General features: G+C 32.6%; 1 protein-coding gene across 2 annotated transcripts in view; it reads right to left on the minus strand.

Annotated features, from left to right (window-relative positions):
• Positions 1-7357: 7357 nt before the first annotated feature.
• Positions 7358-26396, minus strand: part of LOC105152438 (membralin) — an 84010-nt gene continuing 64971 nt past the window's right edge. Inside the window, exon 13 of one of the 2 annotated variants that reach the window (XM_087410768.1) lies at positions 7358-7455. In XM_087410768.1, the coding sequence (XP_087266894.1) occupies positions 7403-7455 (53 nt within the window). In that variant the 3' untranslated portion in view covers positions 7358-7402. Of the gene's footprint in view, positions 7456-24101; positions 24674-26396 lie in introns of those variants that run through there. The other variant, XM_011066752.2, reaches the window with a different exon arrangement.

The following is a 26396-nucleotide window of genomic DNA, read 5'->3' on the forward strand; positions in this document are numbered from 1 at the left end:
AGTCACTTAATGAAGACATTCGATTATATGCCATTTATATGAATTTTTTTCGATGTTTTATCAGTTTCGAGGATTTAACGTTGTTTAGTTATACATTTCTTTGCTTGTTCAATTTTTTATTTATGGAGCTATACTTGTTTTCTTCAAAATATTTTGTGCTCTTCTAAATAGAGAGAGATCAATTTATTTCTATCACGCGTTAATTAAGATTCCGATGGTCTGTCTGTCGCGAAAGTCAAATCATTCAGTTGAAAATGCAGGCCTATTTACTTTCTGACACGTGAGATTACGCCAGACCCGTATTACATCGATTACAAAGACGTTCATGAATATTTAAATAGGGTAGTGCAGTTCAATATCTCACGCCAGCGGTCTGATGCGTCTGAATAGCTAATGCGCCTACAATTTTCGAACCGTCCACCCGGTCGATCGTTATGTGCGAGTAAGTTTCCACGAAAATGATTTTATGAGATTCTCGTTTTTCTTCGTGCATTCTAAGGTGAAACTATTTTTGTGTGAGGAATCAATTTATTTTAACGCAAATGAAAACTCCTAATTGAGACTATTTTTAAATATGCAATCATTTTTTTAAATCATTAACGATTAATGATTATGGATAATTGTTAATGTCACAATTAATGATCAATAATTAAGAAATGGTACCATAATGTCATATTATACATGGAGAGAATTTTTTCTTAGAGTTTATCTTGAAAATATGATAGTTGTGAGACAATATTGTATTTCGAACAATTTTAGTATAAATTTCTCTCATTCATTAATAAAATTACAATAAAGTATAAAATAAATTTAATTAATTTTACTGAAGTGTATGATAAAAATCTTTATAATATTATATTGTATCACAACTATTACATTTTCAGGGTAAATTTAAAAAGAAAATTCTCTCCGTGTAAATATATATATATTTCAGATATTTCTTAAAAATGAGTAGCAAAATTTCATTACAATATGATTCTTTAGTCGCAAAATATTTATGTATAGAAACATAATCTATATAAATCAACATGGCTGATTAACTCATTACATCACAAATTGCAAACTGCAAGCGAATTCTTCGCAAATATCAATCTAAATGTGGTCACATTCATCAAACGAAATCTAATACACTTGGTTCTGTTGTAATGTAGTTGTAGCGTGCATATGTCAAAAAATAACATCTCATCACTAGCAATCGTTACAATAATGTTCGATTCTTGCAACTAAGTACCACCCATCAAAACATATTTCGGATCATATTGCGAAAATGTAAGCCACCCGTGTCATAAATTTTCGATTCTCCATTAGAGAGAAACAATATACCGATAACTTTCTCTTTCTCTCTTCTTTTTTTTATAATATGATACTTCCAATATCTATATCAATTATATATAAGTTTTAGCGAACAGCACTTAACAATATGATATATCTCATTTTTTTACTCCAACATTTTTTTACCTACAATATAACTAAATTTTAATTACATTGAGTAATAAAAATTTGAATAGCTGTTATGCTGTAGTAAAAAATTCTGTAATAATATAGATATAGATCTTTTTATAAACTATAAAAATAGATCGATATACAGACGGTATATACGGGTTAGATAAATAAATAAATAAATAAATAGATCTGATCAAGGAAAAGGTGGAAGTGGAACTGTACTTGAAATTATCTTCCCTAAGGGATCAACCAATTGTCGCTATACCAACTCCTAAGATAAACTGTTGACACGTCTTCATTAGAGTTTTCTAGTCTATTTACGAGAGAAACTGAACTTCTTTTATTGCCTGGTCAGAAACAACACGCACATTCACCGCAGCAGTTCTTTCCGACTATATATTTAAAGATATTAGTGTCATGTACATAGCTATCGATGATTTTATATGACTCACTCATTTCGTTCTAAATTAGCGTTTACTTTACAAATTATTATTTCTACATTCCCGAATTTTGTAACAATTGCTTGATATTTTAGCATCTATAGCTACAATGCCTTTTACGCAAATCTGTAGAATGGAAATGGATTTTATTGTGTAACGATTGTATTTCGTCGCATATTGATATCAATTTCGACTAAGTTTTTGTTTAATAGTCTTTCAATTGAAACTAGTCGCTACGTCACCGTCGTCGATGGCAAAATACAAGAATATTTGTAAAACGAGCCAATATAAAACTAGTCGTTCTTTTTAAAAAATGATTCTCATTAATAATCGTCTTCCGTGACAATGCAAAAGTGCTGATGTTATTCTATTATATACAATTGCTTGATAGCTCGTTTTATTTGATCGACAAAGAAAAAAATTTAATCTGCTAAATATGCGTTTAATTGTTTTCTACTTTTAAGTATTGATTGTGAATCGATATTTAAAAATACTATGTCAGTTAAAAGATGAAATAAGAAATTAAAAAGATTATTTACAGAATGAAAATAACATTTTTTATTATATATTGCCTTTCCAATAGTATTACATTAAAATTTGTAAGATTCTAAAATATGCTGTTGCTATCATAGAAATTTTTGAAACAAAAAATATAAATATTTACTCGATTTAATAATAATATTTCTAATTTAGCCACTTTTGCTTTAGAATCTTTTCACCGAATGAACCGAACTTGCTTGATTACGGTATATACTATCCATGCGCATTAAGCGGGTGATAATTTCTGGTAAAAGTAAAGATATGTGCAGTTACGTAATTTTCTCTGCAATAAGAACTGGTTTACTTCATGACATTATACCCTACATTACCTCACCGAGGGGGTTGAAGTAATATGAAGCTACGCGATGTTGCGCGTAATTAACAACGTTGGCCTATCCCTAGCCACCAACATTGCGTTATACGTGCTCTTTCGTGTTCGCAATAAAGATTCCGGAAACGCTACAGTAGACTCAAATTAATAAAGAGAAAAAAGTCTTTATTTATATTTTGTGTCATTTAATTAATTGTGTCATTTCAATTACTTTGTATATTACAAAACATTAATATAATTTATGTAATTGTTAGAATAAAAGCATTGTTATAACAAAATACAAATGAGATTTGTGAAAAAATTAATTATTTAAAGGTTACTATCTTTTTAAAAGAATCATGTACGATGTTTAATCGAGAAACGAAGGGTAGAATTCGGAGAATAAATAAAATGTGACCCAAGACGAAGCAGGCCAGAGAAAAGGGAGATTCGTGAACGGAGGAGAAATTGAACAAGAAAAATACTTCCTAGAAGGGAAATTTCAATATCCTGGCTTGTGCTTTGCCTGCCTACCTACAACTCTCTTGCTTTTGCGAGAGGGAAACGGAGTAACAGCGGGGACTTTCTTAACACTCTCGAGAGGTTCCTCCGTTCGTGACTCCGGTAGACATTGGGGGATCACTTCTTCCTTTTTGCCAAGCTCCACAGGACAACTCCACGGGCACCAACTAATTTAATTGTTAAACCGGGTACAGAAGACCCGACGAGATGAGAAAAAGACAGCTAGAGCGTATCGAGGGTGTCGTAGGGACATGGCCGTCATTGTCGCGAAAGGCGCGCTTTTCTTCGGATTTGTGTTTCGGTCGAGATTGGCGTTCATTACTTAGCAATGTATTTCCGATACTTACGTTTTACCTTTTTCTTTCATTTCATTGTATTATTTATATATAAAAATACAAAAGAACAGTTAAAAATCTAAAATATAATTATATTATTGTAAAAATATCAATTGTTTGAAATATCTTTTTAAATTCTACTTAATACAAAAGTAATGAATGTTTTTATGAACGTACCTCTATTATGGACTTCCTTTATTTAATAGAATATATGAGGTGAATTTTATGTGATACTCGGACCAAATTCAGGAACTTGTCGATTGCAGTGATTTGCCATTCTCCAATGCGCTTTGGTCCGATGGAATTCCCAGAAGTGTATCGAGTTTGGTAAGTAAAGGTTCTAAAATATTTGGATCCTCTACCGAAAGAAACTTTAGTTAAGAAGTACATTTGTGTGACATGAAAGTCGAAAAGTAGGTGTCTGAAGGCGGCTGAAAAAAATTCTCCATTATAGTGTTTAATCATTATAAGTTGTTACCGTTGAAGATTTTAATCGGTAAACACATTTTGTAGATTAATTTAATTGATTTATATATGCAAATAGAATATTTATATTACTAAAAATTTAAGAAATAATAATTAATTAAGTTAATAATGAAGAAATGATTGCGAAGCGATTATTTAACTAAAATTAATTAACATTTTAGTGTAAGTATATTCGATAACTGTTCAGTTTTACTTTAAGGATAAGAATAAGCGACGCATTTATCATAAACAAGCTTGAAAGCAACACACGAGAGAACGTAACGATGTATCGTGTAAACGCGTTAAACTGCGAAAATAAATTATTTTATCCGCCTTTTAAGCTGCCTGCTGAGAAAGCTGGCATAGCTGAGGAAAGGGACGAAAGACATTCCCTAATGACATTGCGGACACCGACTCACCATACGTCTTCTCTATAAATATTATTAGAGCGTGAAAATTAAAGTACAGAAAAATCATGATAACACATTTATAATTTCAAGTGAAAATATTCGACGCTACGCGAGCAAAATCCGTTCGAGTACTGTCGTACTTTCGTACCTTCGTTCTCTCTTTACATTCGCAGCTCGCGAAAAATAAACAATAGTATAATAAAAAAATTTAAATCAATATAACTCTGCTTAAAATAAACGTAACAATGTAAAAACAGATATAAGAGAAAAGCGGAATGTTTAAAAATATAAATATTTTACATTCTTTCTTCAAGTCGAGCAACACTGTATTGCATTTTAACGCAGGTATGTTATTAGAAACGATCAAAGAGAGATAATAATAAATTAAGAAATAAGAGAAGGCTATTTATTTATTTGAAATATTGAATTATTAAATTTATTTGTTCGATTGCCTAATTCGATTCGATGGAAAATAATTGATTGCTTAGAGGGAGAGAATACTCGCTCGTTGTCTTGTATGTATCTCGTAAAGCGCATCTCGCGACGCGACGCGGCGGTCGACGATCGACGATCGACGATCGACGGACGGTGGACGACGGACGATGGACAACGGACCCCTTAACAAAGGCGACATACGTTACACAAAGTGGCCTCTTACGTTCCCGCACGGCCGGCTATTCTTTACCGCGACTTCGATACAAAGGGCACAGACATCCCCGCGCGTCCGACACCCTCATACTCCTCGTCTTCCACACGTACGTATATATACGCGTACACGTGTACGTACGTGTTCACGAAGAAAGACAGAGTTATCGGTACATATGTACACATATAGGGTGTAACAGGGGTAACGAATGTTATTGATGTGCGACGCGGTACAACGTCGACCCCGTGGATGGCACGCCCTTATTGTCATTTTATACGATACCTGCCTCTATTTCCGGCCACAAATATTCGATAACGGCGCGACAGCGCTGGCTACGGGGACGTTCCTTTTTCGGGACGGAACGACGGAACACGGACGACGAGGACGACGACGGCTATTGGCTTTGAGCTCTGACGTACGCACGACGGCAAATTGGACGACGAAGCGCGTTGGCGTCCGCGTTGGCGTCCGCGTCGCGTCGGCATCGCCGTCCGACGGACGCCGCACGTCGCGCCGCACCGTGGGTGTGGGCAGGAAAATTCATTCATCGTTGAAAAGAATCGGATTCAGCAATGAAGAAATTGCTAACATATCAAGCAATCGATATAAGTGCTTCCAAACTAATTCCAATAAGTGATGAAATAATCACAAGAGGGATTGTTTTGTATTTGTACTTAAAAAAAAAGATTTATCGAAATTTAAAGTAAAACTCTTTCGTAAAACTTTATTTTCGTAAAAACTAGTTTTGAAAATCAGAAGACGATCGTGTACCTATATCCTGTTAAATTCTAATAACGCAGTTCTCGATGAAATTATTTAAAAAAAAAATGACATTTTCTTTCTCAAAAGATCTGTTGAAATAAACTATATTATAAGGTAATAACTAATAGGTTTTCTAATTTTTAATATCTATTCGTGATATATTAAATCCATGTACAATCATACGTTATTATTTGCAATATCGATACGAGACTTGCATATTTGTGATTTGATGCCCCCTTCAATGGTAAACGCATAACCCAACGTACTCCAAAAAACATTCCTATCTTTCTCCATTCGTAGTTGATAAAATCGTGTCCGATTCGAACTTCCATCCCCTCCGAAAAAATACACAAACGGAGCGCATTTCCTGGCGCGTACAAATTGTACGATTCTGCCGGAACCCAGTGCGACTGCCGAAGAAACGATTGATCGCAGTATAGGAATTTTTTTTTTTTTTTTTTTAGCAAATTGTTCGATCGTATCAATATCTAGCCGAGTATTTCATAGTTTGAACGATGCAAAAATATGCGTACGTACACCACCGTTTACATTTGACAGAGCTTGTAAAAAGCCAGAATCAATGTTGAATTTATGCGTGTTTAAACAGATTGGCTTGTGCCGATATCAAGCATTCGTCATTGATTAGTCCATTTATCAAAAGGTAGAAACAGTCAATCAATTCTATTTTCATCATTAGTTAGTTATTTTTTTATTACTTGTGAATTTTTCAAACGAAATCTCAACAATTTTTTTCTCGATTTCTTTGTTCTCGCGAAGTCTTGGCTTCTCAAACGACAAAACCATTCAGCTACCGCATAACAATGTGACGAATATATTCAGCGTATGAATTCAGAATATTCTCTCACTTAACACGATACGACAAAACGTTCGCAGCGTTGAGGCCTAATATGGCTTCGTTATTTCTATATACTGAACACAACAAAAGAAAATTTTTAACCAGCGAAAACTTATGAACATACTAAAATAGCATGTTTTAATAATTAGAATGTTCATTGTCTTACAAGATGTTATTAAATTACAGACAATTTATAGATACATTGACCTTTATATTTTTTATCCAGGAATAATCGTAAATTCCAAAATACTAATAACGTTTAATTTTTTATAATGATTTAAATAAAAAAGATCAACATTTTTCTTCTCTATAAAAATATTAATTTTCTGTTTGATTTTTTAAATAATACACTATTATTATTATAAAATGTAAAACTATATTTTAATACAATTTAACATTAAAGTTTAGAGTTTTTTACAAGATGTGACAAATTCAATTTCTAAAAACTTAGTTGAGAGCCCCTGGCAATATGCGAAGAATGTAGAACTGACCGTGGAATCTCTCATCCTCTTATCCATCCTTGGTAGTCCCTTTCTCCCTCTTCCGGAAGGTTGATTAACTCGACGAAGCTTGCGGCATACTTACTTAACAATACCTGCAGGACCCAAGCTGGATCCAGAAGGAGCTCTTTTCCTTCACAGTGAATGCAGTCCAACATTGCATTCTTTTTTTTTCATTTCCGGAAGAGGGTGACCATCGATTTTGCCGCAAACACATAAGACATTCCTGAAACAACGAATCTGTTATAAAGTTTCTGTTGAAAAATTGAACGGTTATATTCTAGAATCTGTTATTTATAATAATTATTCACAATAATATATAGAATGATCTAATAATGTAAATCGAATAACTGTCCGACATTGAATAATTATAGATTGATTAAGATTAAAATTAAGCAAAGCTCCAAAGATTAAATCTATAAAGGAATATAAAGCCACTGAGAGTCGACACAGTACGACACAGTTGTATGTGTATATCAAAAATAATGTATATGTCAATCATCAATTACAAACGTTTCAACCTTAGGATTAGGACAGCTTTAGTGTAACAATTATCTATCGAAATAAAAATAAATTGATGCGTTGTAACACAACAAGGTAAATGCTGTCAATGAATCATCGCTAGGCTGTTGTCCAAAATTAAGAACTTCATTATCGTCTGTTGTACTTAGTTGGATATTCAAACAAGAATTCAGTCTTTTAATTAAAATCGAGTTAATGAATGAAATTTATGAATCATAGTCACAGTATTAACATTAATTATATCAAATAGATAAAATTATATTGTATAACGATGATCTGTTATAACGCGATGTAATTATAATATCTTGATATAAACTACTGCGTAGTGTGAAACGTCTTCTCACACGTTCTCAAGACATTGTTAAAATTACATTGCGTTATAACGGACCATCGTTATGCTGAGTACAATGTAAGTTTTATCCATTTGGTACAATCAATTTTAACACTTTGACGTTTGTAATTGGTGATTAATTTATACGTTATTTTTGATTATACATGTACAACTGTGTCGGCTCTCAGTGACTTTATATTCCTTCATAGAATTATAGATTGATATACTTAATCATATAATTCGGAACATTTTAAGATCGTGAGTGTGAGATGAGATAAACACACACACACACACACACACACACACACACACACACACACACACGCGCACACACACAATACTGCAAAAAAAATAGCCTAAATTTAAATAAATATGTATTTGAATGCTGTCAATTAAATATTTACTTATAATAAATATTAACTTAAAAAAAAGAAGCGATTATTAAATCAAATTAATGTTTCTTGTACCAAATAAATATATTTTTATATTTAATAAATATTTAGTTGGTACTATTCAAAATAAATAAATATTTATTGAAATTTAGAATATATATTTTTCTCAGTGTATATAAAATAGGCTTATAGTGAGAAGTTACACAGGTTAACATTAATTCATGGATTATTTTATTTTAAAATTGACTAGTATATTTATATATATATTTTATATATATATATATAAAATATATATAATATATATAATATTATATAAATTAATCTGATATTTTATTTACTTTTTCTGCAATGATTACATTAAAGTTATAATTGTTATTCTACCGACAGATTGTACATATAGTTTTGAAAATTGCCATCTTAAATTACGAATGATTTATAAAAACTTTTCAGACATTCTTAGGAAAATTACGACGATGTTTTTTACGATGCCATTTATTAAAATTATTGGAATTTATTATTATTTCTTTTATTATATTAAAATTACAAAGTGGTTATAGCATCATCCATTCGGCGCGTCATTCATTTAGAAGATTCCTTCACGAAAGCAAAGAATTTTTGATACGAGACAGTACTAGTTGCCTCTTGGAAGGAGATTATGGAAAATGTGATTCTCTACATATGAATTCTGCTTTTTTCAACGTTGATGAGAAATACGTATAACAGTAAAGAAATTCACATTACAGGCATATCCCCAAGAAAGAATGACGATTCTATCTAATAGATCTGCGTTGCAGATCATTTTTTATGAGTTAAAACAATAATAATGTTTGTGCTTCGATAACGTTATTTTCTTGTGTCTCTAAAACTATAAAATCTATACGAATACAGATTGTCATCGCTAGAAAACGTTGCGCGATATATATATATATATATATATATATATATATATATACATAGTATATTGATATTAAGTCTACATTGACTTAAATCATAAAGCTTATCCCAGGACAGCTACGCGGTTGAGTGGATCGCAAATATTGCATGCCCAGATCCACTTTTCTACGCGTCCGTCCTCTCGTATCAATTCTTAGTAACCGCGCACGATATTCGCCTTCGATTTTCTTTCGAGAATATACAGTATACAGTTATACAACGTCCCTTTTCCCATTTTCCGTTTCTCGTCCTCGTCTTCGGCACACTTTATTTCGTAGTGCGTACAAACGATAAAACTGCGTTTTCCGTTTGCTTGATGCGGCGGCCGATCCTTGGAGCATTAAATATTTACCCACGCAGGCAACTCCGGAAGGAAAGAGTCGCGTTTACGGATTTGTTACGAAATAAACCGACTATAACGAAGAAGATTTTGACTGGCAAATGGATGCACGAATTCACGGTGCGAGAGAAAAATTGCTTATCGCACGACAAGAACAAAAGTCGATTTCATACAGATTTCCATGATAAAAGAGAAAGAGATTTGAATACTATTTGAAAATTCTAAGTAATTCCATAGAAAAATACATGCTTAAAGAATATATGTTGTTTTATTAATTTTATTTTTAGAGAAAATATATATATATATATATTATATATATATATATATTAGTAACATGATTAACTAGATTATTAATTAATTTTTTATTATATAATGAATGCATAACGATTTAAATTGTATTAATATTTCATTTTTAATGAATTTATAAAATATTTTTTTTCTTTTACAAAATGTATCAACTACAGGTGGTGTGATGCTTACATAAACTCATTGTATCGCGTTTGAAATACATAATTAAGTTGTAAATAATAAATGCGCATTTATATGTAAATTATAATATGTATCCTGTTGAAGATGTATAAAAGTTTTCGTATTTTATGCACTCAAACTTGTTTTAGCAAATATTATTAGAAGACAAAACTATTAAATAATAATTTAATTTCTTTTTATGCGCTATATAGTACAACTAATTCTTATATTATTTACATTTTTATTACAAATAACGAACGCAAATAATATAACGTCTATATTTGTTAGCATGCTTAAAAATCCAAATTTATTTTAATAAAAATAATGCATTATTCTTTTTGTCTCATATGCAGAATAATATATAACATATTAAAAATTTTTCATATTTAATTATTAATGGGTAAATTATATAATTTGACATGAAAATTTAAAACATTTGCATTCCGCTCGAGAACTGTAATTAGCATTTAATCTGCAGAACAAGTTAACATAGATTAAAGATGTATCATAGTATTAGCGAGGAAGAAGTCGACCTTTCGTTAATAACGAAATGATGTAGCTCGAACGAAATCGGTTTAACGAGCGAGATCCGTATAGCGAGAAGAATCTCTGCAGCTTTATCCGTGAGTGCATCGTAAAAGTTTAACGCAAAACCGAGAGCACTTTGGCGTGTGCTGCCTCCGCCTTTAATTTCTTCGTTAAGAATCGCCTTGCTACCTTTGGAAAAAACAAAGATCAGAAATCGAAGGAAGAATATAGCTGAAAGGAAAGACGACCAAGGAAATCCACCATCGTATACTTTGGAATAAATTTTTAATTTTGTTAAAAAAAAAAGGATGTACACCAGCAAAAAATATATATAATCGGATTCACATACATGGATTTCAAATATTCTGTATAAATTTAATTTTTACGAAATATATTGTTTATAATCCATCCTCGCGCAGTAACATAACACACGTTGATTATTTTTTAATTATTACACAAACCCGTTTCGATCCAATGTGCCAGTTTAAATTCGTTAACATGAAAAATCACCTGGAATGCCATTGAGACAACAGATGTCGAGGAAGCTCAGGTGGAGAACGAAGGATAATCCGGAAATAGAGGAAAGCAATAGCGGACGGAAGAGAAATAAGATTCGTAACAGGAGCGAAGACGAGTCGCGCACTAGTAAACAGACGCCATATACGTTGTAGCTTCGTATAGCTTCGTTCATTATTCTATCTTCGTACACACACACACACACACACACACATATATATATAAGTATAATATGCACAACTATGCACCGCTTTCCTAGCTTCAACTTTCAGTATCCAAGTAGGATACGAGGAATCTGCTTCCTTCTGTATGTGGATTACGTCATTAAATTCCTCGGCTGTAGCTATAATATAACGTCTGATGTTAACATTGTAACCCTCATATGTAACCTACATAGAGTTTTCTTACGATTAAAATTTGTGGACTCAGAACTTGTTCGATAAACATTCAAAAATGTTAACTCAAAATGGGTAAATTTTCGTACAAAATCTCCAAATTTAACCTCACAACAATGTATTTTTTAATTACAATACTGAATAAGATAAGATAAAAAGTAATAAGCTTAATTTGATTTTCTTTCTTTCATAAATTATATATTTAAGAAACTTTGCTATATGTATTGTACACATATATTGTACTATATAAGTTTTATAATTTTATATGCTTCTCTCTCTTTCTCTCTCTAGCCTAGTTAGAGTAATTTATGATACAGTTAGACTTAACACGCTGAATCGTTTTAATTATCATTATACCAAAGAGAGTACAAAGATATATCTATCTTTCCGGCAGTTGAACAAAACGGATTGTTTTACGTTTCACTTACTTGCGCGGTTTCCTACCAAGTGGCAACATATTGGCACCTACGCTTGCTGAATAGATTGTCCGATCGATCACAAAGTTCGCACTCGATCGACCGGCGAGATATTTGTTCGGATGACAAAATACATTGCACCACGGATGCTTGACGTCCACGGCCGATCGATCATCGAATGGCATGTGATCGATTCGCCCAACGTCCGCTGAAACGAGGTTCATCGCTTCGGATGCGTCATTCGATTACACGTGAATTTGTACATGGCATATTGTAGAAAAAATATTTCGCGACCATATTGACGCGAGATATATTTAATTTCTAAATCAAATACGAAACTTTTTTATTAACACAAACCATATTTTGTGAAAAAATAACACGATATGGTTTATATTCCATTGATTATATATTATTTAGTTATTTTTTTGTCACATCAACAAAGGCAAGAAATAAAGTTTATAAGCAAAAATATAAAACATAAATCGAGAATGCATGCAATGTACAATATTTTTGATCGCAAATCACATGAAGCATACTATCCATTGTATCATACATAATTTTATTATTATATTGGAATTTTCATTTTACAGTTCTCGGAAAATAGTATTTTCATTGTATTTTCATCATGAGAGTACGTATTTGTTTTATTACCGATTTGTCGACGCTTTCCATACTTGATACGCAACTTGATACTTTAGGGATAACAGGCAATATCTTTACTTGAGAGTACATTGTAGAAAGACAATAGATACTCCTAGTATGACAACCCTGTATGACAATCTTGACTTCCATGATAGCGCGTATAGCGTGCATCCATCCCGCATTTGAGGGTTCCACGGCCACCGATGGATACCGACCATGCGAAATCCCACCCTAATGAAAACCCCCATGCTCACCCTGTCCGCTCCATATATGTCGACCCAGCTGACTGGATTGCGGCGCGGTACAGTCATGACATTGCTCCCCAATTGCATAGGAATTGTCGGATATAATTTCGGAAACCCTACTACGATCGTTTGATTTGATCCTCGATTCGATCGCCTGTCGCCTACGTTATACATCAAAAGCGATTTGTTCGCGCTTTGTTCTCACGTATCAATGCATATTATTATATTTTGCAATATAATAATAAAAATTATTAACTTTAATATCGTAAACGCGGTTATATAATTATTCATCCGGTTAGATTAAACTCCATTACTTGAGACACGCACTGCTAAACTAATAATATCCTGCACGCATCATGCTACACTATTCTACTTTTATTAATCAAATATGCCATGCTTTGCCGTTAACGCTAAGATCTTTGCATTCTTTTTTCGTCGTTTGCGCCTCGTCCTCGATGTAATTGGTTGTCAGAAGGTTGTCTATGTAGGAAGGGTCAGGCTAGGTGCCTCGAAGCAAATTACGAGGGGCTGATTCTGTCCATTGCAATTCGCCTCCAATATATTATCTTATCCTCGTGGCTTACCCGCCGGCCCACATCGACTTTCTTAAAATTACTTTTATCAGCACTTTGTTTCACCAATTACCGAGACTTTCATCTTTTTTGTGACCGACTATGCGTATTGCTGTTCTCACAAAAATGAAAGAAGCACTGATTCGATGTGAAAAACATTTCAGATTTGGATCACAAAATTGTTAGAAACAGAATTGTTAGAGTTCTTTATTCGCACATAATATTATAATAATATTATGCGTACGAAAAAGTCATTATAGTTATGAGAGACTAATCGATCTATCGCAAAATCTCCATTTATTAAACATATCTATTTATCTTTTTCTGTAATGATGAATCATTTCTACATAATGAATCATTAATAATTTTTTTTTAACGTCAAATAAACTTACTTTAATAAACAGACCAGTTTTGAGATTCTGATAAAACAAACAAAGATAAGGGTCTGTCACAAGTAAGGACAAAACATAATGTGTGTAAACGTAATCCGGAAACATCAGGTGGTATATTACTAGTAGCGCGTTACCCAGCCGATCTATTTCCGTCTAGCGACCACGAAATAACGAAAGTTACATCATTAAGTCTACACTTAGCTATACCGTAAACGAGAATTAGGATTAACGTGACATCGGCGTATATAGGATCACGAGGCACGAGGAGACCCTTGTTTTAAGTGCCGTGCAATGTCCGACAATGTACAATCGAGACCAAGTCCTCGCAATTAGTAGTGCCACGTCGAGTTGCACCATTGAGTTTCCTAGGAACGAGCATGATGATAATTATAATTAGTATGGCGGCGAGCCCTAGCACCGTTGCGGCGTCGAGACGCGCGAGACATTGACTTCCGAGATCAACTCGGAAGCAGGATTTTCGCTTCAATGGAACGTGGGTACACCAAACGTCGTTAAACCGCGCATTCTATTCACTGGTACCATCCTCGTCCCTAAACCTGTGTCCACTAAAGGCGTACGTCCTTCGTACTAAATCGTTGATGCAAAGTGTCGATGCAATAAGCACACACACACACACACACACACACACACACACACGCACACACTCTTCCGTTCAGTCTTATATAATTAATAAAGTTGCTTTCTCACATTGTATATTTTATATATTCGCGTACATACGCATCAGATAAAATCGATTTATATGAAGATGCGAAAGATATCAGTTGGTATCGTAACTTTTATTTTCTTGGCTTACGATAAAACGAAGTATAATAGAAAGAGACAATGATAAATTGGGGAAAGGAGGTAAGGGGTGAAACACCAAGCGCATAGATTTCAGCTTTTAGGACGCGACTTTTCCGATTTATTGGCACTGCCTGAATAAATTTAATTCCGACATTTTCCTCTCTCTCTCTCTCTCACTTCTCTTTATTCTTCTTTCTCTTTGAAGGACGTTCTGTTCTGAATCTTGCTAAGAATTTTATCCTTGTCTCCTTTCCTCTGCATCCTTTTGACGTCACTACACCTTTGCAATCAACAATATCACTTGAAATGAACTTTAAGATAGAGATGTGTAAAAATTAATGAAAATTGATCAATTATGGCGTATACCAAAATGTAAGAATTATAAGAACATTATTTTGAAATATTAATTTCTTGATCATTGACATTTATCATTTTCGCGAGTACCGTTAGAAAGAATCGGAAAATTTTATAAGTATTGATTATTATAAATTATAGAGGAAGATTAAAACTTGAATTTCTTTTCTGAAAGAATAATTTAATTGAATAATAATAATCACAATTTGCTTTCAATATCTGCATTCTTGCAGATGTGTTTAATTAAATGCGATCGCACGAAATATGAATAGCGAATACGACATTGCATTTGATATGTCAATAAAGGGAAAGATAATAATGCGACAAAAACGGCATTTTATTCGATGCAAAGCATCGCGGAAATCTGTTGTATTCGCATTCAGCCATCTGTAAGAAGGACGCAATGGATGCGAGACAGCCCTTGCACGCGATATTAAAATTTCGTAGAGATTCCATATTTATTAGATTGGCGGGAGAGGTGGGAGACATCGCACGTTTTCTCGCGGAAATCTATCCGTCTTTCGATCAGTTTGTTAATAATTCGCTTGCTTTACCATCACATACATATCTCAACGATCATTGATGCGACTGCAAATGAGTGAGCATCGACGATTATTCTTCTTTTACATTTTTATTTCTTTCTTCATACAATTCTAATAATTTAAAAAATAGCTTTGCATACTATACCGGGAAAGCTTTTGAAGCGACGCATATATATATTGATAATTCTCGTATGAAAGATGTACTCATGTATGTACGCATAAACACGTCACGCACGCACGCACGCACGCACGCACGCACGCACGCACGCACGCACGCATATCGTAAGCGAGAGCACGAAGCGCATGTGAAAGGAACACACATGTATACAGATACGCACGGTCTACTTACGCGGGACACGTTTATACTATGTTGCGTCCGTCGCAATGTCGCGTGTATATACGGGCACGCGTGAATACACGCGTGTCATATAGCTCGTACGCGCAATATACGAACTGTTCGCGCGGCTTAACGCGATCGGCCACGGCAGTTTCGCGAAAGGAAGAAGGGACGTTGCTGTTATAAATAAAGCGCCACACCACCTGCTACACACTGATAAACTCGAAAGGCCAGTCATGCGCGAAACAAAGGTTAACTTCGACGGGCACTACCCCTGTGCGACTCGCAACGCCGAGAAAGAGTACCGGAGGTCTCGTACCGGATCTATCTTTCGATAAGTATTATAAACTCTTCCGCTGACGATGTAATGCCACAATCATTCATATAACATATACCATGTGTGATGACAAATTAGTTTTATACGTTTAAAAAAGATATATACTTTTCCTAACAATTTTTTAAATTCTTCTTCCTATTTTTCGAGTTATTTTTCTCGTCAGAAATCGCTTTTCTTTATTTTAGAATTTACACTCATCAATTCAAAGATATTTTCAATCAATCCTATACCAGATGGAGCTTATTTCCTGTGCTCCGTCTTGATTGTTCTCCATCTTGTTGTTCAGTAATAGCTTTTTCGATCATTTATTCATTTCCATATAATCGTCTATTTTCTATGTAACGTGTGCTAATAATTATACTTATTCTTTGTATTATTTTTTCATTTTCTCATGCCTTTCTTGGCATTGTGTCTACGGTTTGCATAAAACTCAACAATGCATTATTATAGCGTAGCGCAGCGTGATTTTTCGTGACGCGACCACTCACGGGTTTTAAAACACTTTCTGAAATGCCACGACCATCGTACCCACTCTATCGTGAATTCATTCACATCGCATACACGTGTACAGTAATTTGTACGAAGAGTATGCGTACGACGAAGATTGACCACGGTGAAACCGTGATCGATTAACAGCAAAACGAACGAACTCGATCTCGTTAGTCTAGAAATGAAATAAATGCGCGAATGTAAATGCGCATATCTTGAACGAGACACAAATTCGCTAGTAAGAAATAGAACCGGAAACGACACAATGATTATTTGCCTAAGCGATGATATTTTCCACTTCAGCGTAAGAGCTGAACGCACGACGACCGACGACGCGTCCACTACACGTGACTGCTTGATTTAGCGCGTCTCTCTATGCGGAAAACATTATAAATCGGAAATTTAATGCAAAACGCCGCTCGGCATTTATGTGCAAATAGAATAAATTTATGGAGAATCGATAGAAGGACACAATTGTGTCTCTCGTTAATACACATATTTATAGGAAAAAGAAACTGTATGAGAAAATTTTATAATGCATTCAAACGATTTCGAACGCTTTTACGCTTTTTATAGAAAATTTCTTCCAGTCTTTCTTTCATTTTTTAATACAGTATACTTTGCTAAAATACTTAGGTACCTTTCTGTTTTTAATATCTGCAGAATATCTGTAGAACTTTTATTTCATATCAAAGGCGCAATATATCATAATGTACATAATACGCTTGTACCTTTTAACCGTTTGATTAGCGTAATGAAGGAACGAATCGTAAAATATCGTGCAGCCCCCGTCAGTCTAAATACAACCGACTGCGAGTATTGAAGAGTACAAGATGCACCATAGATCGTGGTTTTGGATGCAGCATGGCACATATAATCATATTGGCATTCTATTAGGTAGGGTATTTTCTCCCTCTGCCGGCTTCTACTTCCTCCCTTCCATCTAACGCTTACCCTCCTTTGCCCCATACCAGACCATCGTGCAACCCTCCGGTACACGTCAATCGATAGTGTACAACGTGATTATAATATCTCGTACATTAAAATAAGAAACTGTCCTGCTTTTCGGACGCTAATTAGCAAACCAACGTTTCATGCAAAAGAACACTATTTTACATTAATCGTATTATAAGTAAAAAATAGTGTAAATCACGAAGATTCTGATTGTTAACTTTTTCCACAAATCGCGATTAATAATATGTACGCGAATAACCTAATCTTTCTTTTTTATGTATAATTATTTCTTTTATATACATATAATTTATATATAGAGAGGAGAAGGTCACCGATACTGATACACCACTTTGTTTTTAGACAATATTTCTTAACAGGTAAAAATAAAACTTTAAATACATAAATACAAACTAAAAAGTGTCTTCTATCTGATAGTATAAGCAGTTTTTATAATATTAAGTGCGCAACTAAGTTCTCGCTGTTATTTTGATGAAAATGCAACTTTATTGTGAAAAAATGGCTTGGAAATGGCTTGGCGGGTAACTCCTAATACTGAAGCAAGCTCTTCTTGCGTTTGGCACGGATCCTCATCGAGCAATGCCTCCAATTCAGCGTCTTCGAAGGTTTTTGGCCTTCCTTCACGCGGACGGTCGTCAACATCGAAATCACCGTTTGAAGCGACGGAACCAATCTCGGCACGTTGTTTCACTTAGAGCAGCATCTCCGTAAACTTTTTGGAGCTCTCTATGCGCTTCAGCCGCCGTTTTCTTCGAATGAAAGAAGAAAATCAATACTTCCCGCATATGACGATTATTTGGCACAAAATCAAACATTTTCACACAACCAAAAGAATATGACGTAAAAACAAAATCACTAATGTTTCAAAGCGGTTTGTTTTACCATATGTCTAAGCTTGGTTCATGACGTTTAGGTTATGTCAGAATCGACCAGCACTTACTGCTGGAGCCATCTGTTGACAAACAGCGGGAACTTAGTTGCGCACCTATACTTGTAATTTTGCAATAATTAACTTTTTCGAAGATAAGCACAAATGAGCGTCTGACAAAATGGACTAAAACTGACACAGTAATGCCACATATTCCTATATACTTTTTATTTTAGAGAAATTATCTATATAAAATACCTACAAGTGAATGTATATAAGATTTTCCAAAAACTTTTCATTTCGATATAAAACATTTTTGTTTTTTTGTTGTTTTGAATTATATGCGTATTTACTTTATGCTGTGCAAGATGCAAAGATGTATAACGCGATAATTTTTCAAGGGTTTTCTCATATATGTATCATTGCCTTTAGCTGCAATAGGATTATTTGACACTATAAAGCAACAGTACAAAGATTAAATTAGCTCATGATTTGTTTTACAAATAGATGTGTCAATTTATGCAGTATCCCGATTTTATATTTAAAACTGTATTATGAAAAAACTAAGAAAGAAAATAATATAAATAAAATTGATTTAGGAAACTACAAGTATTTAAAACAACATAATATTAATAATATAGTCACTATTATTTAAATTATGCAATTTATAAAAGAAAATCGTAAGAATTTTATTTTCGTATTCAGTATAGAATTCGTTTTTAGTTGGTTTCGTATAGAAACAAGTCACAAATATACGAATTATGCATTTTTTAAATTAAGTTAATTAAACAGATCATATTTTTATTAGTATTAATGAAGTGCAATAGTTAGTTTCTGAGAAATAAGGAGATGTCGCTTTAGAAGACTTATATCAGTATCGGCGACTTTCCTCTAATAAATAATAACAGTTTATAAATTATTAATTTCTGTTTTGATGCGTTCAATGTCTCGATATGATAAAGAAATAAACGCTTTCATCATTTACAACCCTAATAACTAAGAATAAGAAATATCTTCTTATTGATATATGTAATTTTTTTAATACAGTGTCTTACATTATATGTAATTACAAAAAATATATTGTTATGCTAAATTTATTTATTTATTGAAACGATCAATCGATATGTAAGAAAGATAAGAGAGAATCAGAATAGAACAGGATATATCAAGATACTTGAATAGCAGAGTATATTATTATATTATAATAATATATGCATTATATATAAACGTTTCCATTATATCCTTTTTCAAACAGTTTGAAATGTGGATTAGCGTTAAGCGGAATTATTAGGTTATGTGAATGAGAGTGTTAACTTGCTGGACGCATAGACTATTAACACGGCTTACATGATTTACAGCTAATAGCTAATAACCACATACTACGTAACGACGTTGATGCGGTTGCCATCTGCTATTTTGGTCCTGATTGCTGTCTATGTACCCCCATGACCGATTCAGAGGTACGATACCATAGCGTTAGTAAACAAACAACAATTGCAGCGGCAGATAATGTAAGATATGTACAAGAATCATAGCTTTATTTTTTACGAACTTTCTTCTTCGGCTTTTGTTTTTTTTTTTTCAAATAAATTCTTTTGATTTAAATAAGTGTAAATTATATGAGAGTCACATAATTCTTGTACCTTAAAATGCTCAGTGGTGTGCTAATATGAATTTTACTTCTTATTCGCGAAAAATAAAACGACGTGAAAACATTTCCATTGCATAATTGCTTAAATAAAAGAACTCACTAAGACAAATTTATCAAACTCAAAATATAAGCATCACTTTTCTAAAATCGTCTCTGAACCGAAACGGCGCCAGGCGCGCGCAGAATGTACGTAAATAATAGCGGTAAACACTCGCCGGTAAATGGACGTTAGAAGCTCGAAAGGAAAGTGATGAAGGACGATAAACGATGTTTAGTAAGATACACATTCTCTCCACCGCGCCATACATAATTTAGCGCAAATATACGTGAAGCAAGATCAAAAGTCAGAAATACGTAATCCCACGTGATGAGCGAGTGCATAGAGATGATTACAGTTGAGCTAACACAAACTGTGAGATTCCATCGATATATATAAATTATCTTTCATCTCTTTCTTCTCAATGTACGCAAAAAATTACTAAAATTTGCTTTTGTTAGAAAAATTGAGAAATGTATATGTATGAAACGGATTTTTTATGACAATAACATAAATAGATTACACAATCGTATAGGATCTACTTAATATAATATAATTCAAGAAAATACATATATGTATACATACATGAATATATACATATATTGGGAAACAATAAAAAATTCCGAAAGAATTAAACGTGTTCAAGCAGAAAATTTTTTCTCGATTATTCAATTATCTATGTGAGAAATAAAGCAAAGAATTTCATTTATTGAACGTACACAATATCTGCCTTAAACGTAATTGTCGATCGCATTACGAGTCCATGTGCGTATAAGAGAGAGAGAAAGAGAGAGAGAGAGATGGGGGGGGGGAGGGGAAAGAAAGTAACAGAATACAAAGGTTAAACGGAGTGTAACACGCGTGGGTTGAACTGCGATAGAGTAGTGGAGTTAAAGAAAAACGAGAGGGTACGAGTAGAGAATAGAGAGCGAATTCATACAATCGACTGTGCGTAAAATTATTCCAAAACTTATTACTCCTGCTAGCTATGACCGTAGCTATGGCAACGAGACGCGGATATGAAAATTAATACGCACTGGGAAAACAGAAAGTTTTCAGAATGTTTTCCCATTACTGGCAGCACTCGCGATGTTCGTACCAATTCGCTTCTGACTGGCAACTAATTCGTTCGTAGTTGTGTAATTAGCTGCATTTTTATAACGACATGATATTTGCGTCATTCTTTTCTTTAGCGAACACGTCACCTATGTTCTCGTCTAAAATTAAAATTATTATTTCAAAATTTAACTTTAAGTTATTTGATACAACTGTTGCATATTGATATAATTTACTGCATTTATGTACTTATATTTATTATATATTTTAATTCAACAAAACTTTCAGGAAAATGAACTCTATCAAACTCTAGGCGAATAGATTATTTATTTGTAATAATTATCAACTAATAATTAGAACGGCAGATGTTCTAAAAATGTATTAGGTGTTGGAATTAATTCGTAGCGTTTTACAAGTGATGGGAAGTACTTTCATTAATGTATTTTTTAATGCTCATGTGAAATAAATAACATTCTTTCATTAAAAAACGCTACGAATTAATTCCAACACCTAATATTATATTTGTTAATACTATTTTAATCGGTTTAACTCGTCGCACACGCTGAACATCTAATTTATCGGAATCGTGAAGTGAAATATCTTTTTATGATTATGGAATGAATTTGTATGACTCAAAATATATTTCGGTGCGCGCATATATATATATATATATATATATATATATATATATATTATATATATATATAAAATATATATAAAAGAATATATATAAAAGAATATATATAAAAGAAAAATCAATTAATAAGAGAATAAAATTGCTAATCAACGGTATAATCACATACACACACCATATATATATATATATATATATGTGTGTGTGTGTGTGTGTGTGTGTGTGTGTGTGTGTGTGTGATTATACCGTTGATTAGCCATTTTATTCTCTTATTAATTGAGCAAATGCAAATGGTTTTATATTCCTTTAAGGTGATAGAAATATTTGACAATTTAGACTTTTATAATATAGACAATAATTTTCGCAAATTAACTATCGCTGAACTAACATTTGAATGTATATAAAAAGAACATCGATTACAAATTTTAGTTTTTTTCAATAAATAGCAAAAATTTTATAATTATATGTGTCATTTTAAGAATAAATAAAAAATATTTTATAGATCTGTTTAATTTTCTCAAATTATTATTATAAAAAATAAGATTTTAAACAAGGAATTCTGCAAGTAAAGAATTCCTTAATGTGAATAATGAAATAAAGCAGCGTTTTGAACAACTTAATGTATACATTTGTGTATCGTAAGACTTGAATACTTTAATTGTGAAGAGATGATAAGTGATTTTCGAAAATTTATAAATAGACTTTTTCTCAAAGACTGTTCAATACTCCCACATTTCTCGTGCATCCTCGAAAATACAAAAATATGTCGTATAATTTTTAACATAACACCAGCGGCAGTGGCAGCACCGAACAACGAGAACGAACTAAAGTGACATGAATCGATAATCGAACGCTGAGAGAGGGTGAAGCACGTAGAAATTATATTATCTTTTTCTTGTCGCGTACTACGTCGAACCTAATAGCCTGACGTCATCGATGGGAATTTATAGTCTCTCATATAACGGAAGATTTATTTTAAAAAATTATATGTCCTGCATTTTGAATAATATAGGAAAATCCAGATTGATATAGATTTGTTTATAACTCAATTTACAATGTAAATTTATCTCATGATGTATTATATATAAAATCATTTTAGTACACTATAAATAAATAATTTCGAAATATATTAATAACAAGTAGTTGATTGCATACGCAATACGACTTAATTTATACATGGACTTATATAGGAAAGTTAACAGATGTTCGAGCATTGAGTGTTAAGTACGTGTCGTTTGAAATTTGCGTACATTAATAATGTAATGATAATGCACAGTAACATTTATTTTTAGCGAAATACGTACAAACTATGTTAATATTTAGATGATGTAAAGATCATTTTAATTGAATTTGCACATAATATCGAATATTTTTATCAAATGGATAATCATGTGTTTGTACTGTAAAATGCAAAATAAATAACTCTGCATTTTTTGCTAAACTATAGCAATCTCCTTAATCTCTTCGTATTCAAAATTTTAGCCTTAAATGCAACTACTTCATATATATGCATATGTTTCAATTTTGTACATTTCATTTATTCGATACTCTCGAATATTTTCAATGTCGATGAAAAATATATATTCTTGATATAAAGTACATGAATAGGATGTTATGAGATAAAAATTTTTCCATTGTAACAGAAATTCAAGACTCATTCATTTGGAAACAATTGAGTTATACATTACACATTTTTAAATAAAGAACAAAATCTTGCTTTGCCAATACTTTTTGTTTTCCTCTTTTTTGTAAATAACTGGTTACCTTACTTATTTTATGTGTGTGTGTGTGTGTGTGTGTGTGTGTGTGTGTGTGCGCGTGTGTGTGTGTGTATATATCATATTTCGTCACACTATGCAAAGTGACGCGTCTGTAGAAGACAAAGCTGAAACGAATGGTGGAAGTAGCGAGAAAGATATTTAGCATGCACGGGAAGCGACCGCTGCTCATAAAGGATAGGAGGAATCCACAATGAACCGATAAGCGAATAATCTCGCGAGAAAAAGGGAAGAATATGAAGGGGTAATGGAGCAGGGAGAAAACCTGTCAAGTTGAAGTAAGGCGAAGCAAGCGCTTTAAATTCAGAGTCGTTCCCTAGCCCTTCTAGATTTTTCAAAATTTATTAATCTATTTAATATTTTTTGAGATATACATATAGTCATGAAACAAATCATCTGGACAGTGCGCCATTGTATCGATAATTTCTTCAAATTGTTTTCCGGATTGCAATTTCACGCACACATTACGATATTAATAATTCATATTTTTATTCGTACAAGTAATTGTGAAATTGATGTTATTACTTTAGTTTAAACAATAATCTGAAGAAATTATTGATATAATGATGTACTGTTTGAACAATTAGTATTTCGTGACTGTATATGATTGTCACAAGCTACAAATAATATTTTGCACAAAAATTATACACAAATTTATACGCATAATTGTATATAAATATAGTAATTAGGTAACACCAGAAATAAATATGAAAAACAAGCTCATTCGTTTTTTGCGATCGTTGTAAATTGCAATCCAACAGTCTTGTCACAGTTCGTATGAATAGTTTTATTGAATGGCAGATAAATGGCGAGTATTTGGAATGATTTATTCGTACATCAAATCTTCTCAATACTATCTTCTTGCTTTTGGCATCTTCAAGATTCGTGGATTTCTGAAAAAAATAAGATTTCATTGTATTTTATTTTGATCATGTGTCGAAAAAGATTTCATTAATATTATTAACTGTAACTAGTAATTATTTAACAATCGCTACCAATGCTGACAAAAATCATTCATAATGTAATAAAATGACAAAAGAAAATCTCAGTCGAATAACAATGTATCATACATAATATATAATATCATCAGTTAAACACATGATTATTTCATATTCGTTAAAAATTTCGAACGCGTGTATCAAGCGAATAAATGCTTTCTGCAGTCAGTATGTAGTGAAATATGATAAAAACTTGTACGCTGATTCAATTTGGTTCATAATCTAATTAACAATAAATTATAACTAATGAGGAATATCATGGCTGTATTAAAAATTCCATCGTGTTACGGGAACTGACGCTGTTTCAGTGCACAATGAGTACTTTATAATTGGGACATAGCGTAACATCGAACCCCATATAATTTCGCTGTGGATGAGAGGAAGCCCGACGAATAGGAGTTATGCTCGTCAGAGAAGTACCTCGGGTATGTTATCTCCATTAAAACATTGCGAGAATTCAAAATTCATATTCTAAAAAGTATAGTTATAATTTACGTATATAAAACTCAATCTCTCGTACATTTAATGTTCTATTCGTTTATTAAACGACTGATGACGTGTATATGAATTTATACACATCGTAAGAAGATAATAAATCAAATGTATATGCAACATATATCTGAGCATTTAACAGTATAATTGTTTACAAAAATCAAAATTTAATTCGATATAGCATGGGCAAGCTATTATTCTAAGCTCAACTTGTTATCGAACATTTCTGAAGAGACAAAAAAAGGAGCTCGAATGCGATAGACGTGACGATCGATTATTATCAAAGTCAATACTCTTGTAAGACAAATCTTTCTCTCTACTATAGAAGATCAATTGGTTTGATACCGCCAAGTTAATTAATGAGTAGAGATCAGAACTGGTCTTGTCACAAGCGTTTGGCGCTTTAAACGATCATTTGATACAAGTTGTAATTACAAACTTACAATATCATGCAACTGCTCCTTCGCACTCTTGAGGAACAATGTTATACTCTGTTAGTTACAGAATTTATAAAAATACTGTGTTTTAACAATGCATCTATCAACAACATATATGAATCTTTACTTTTTCTCTTTCATCGTTTTAATAAACATCAATATATATTAATTTAGTAACAAAATAATGTTATCTCCTTTTATTAATCATAATCTTAAATAATAAAGACACATTAAGTAGTAAATACAAATTGTAATTTAGATCATTAGATATTTGAGATATTTAAGATATTAAGGACAAATTGTAAATGCAAATCTATTATAGTTATAACCGCATTAGAATATTAGAACGTTGAAATGTTTATTGGCGTTTTATTGTTACATTAACGTTATTACAAATCGATAATAATATAATATAACATTGGTGCCAAACTGCAAAACAATTTATAACTCTGAAGAACGATGTATTTTATTTTAACATGTTATTTTATGCCATTTCATTTTATACTTTACACGCGTTTTTCACTCATAATGCTGCACAAACGCCCGTTAATGTATTAAAGACGCATCCTTTTATTATTGTGATCCTTGAAAGCATCACAATAGGATGCAGTACCTAACAAATTCCTTGATATATATACACTCAAAAATAATAAAAATATTACGTTTTATCGGATACAGAAGAATGAAGC

This window comes from Acromyrmex echinatior, chromosome 10 (assembly GCF_024713525.1).
Source record: "Acromyrmex echinatior isolate Ae372 chromosome 10, ASM2471352v2, whole genome shotgun sequence".
Taxonomy (NCBI): domain Eukaryota; kingdom Metazoa; phylum Arthropoda; class Insecta; order Hymenoptera; family Formicidae; genus Acromyrmex; species Acromyrmex echinatior.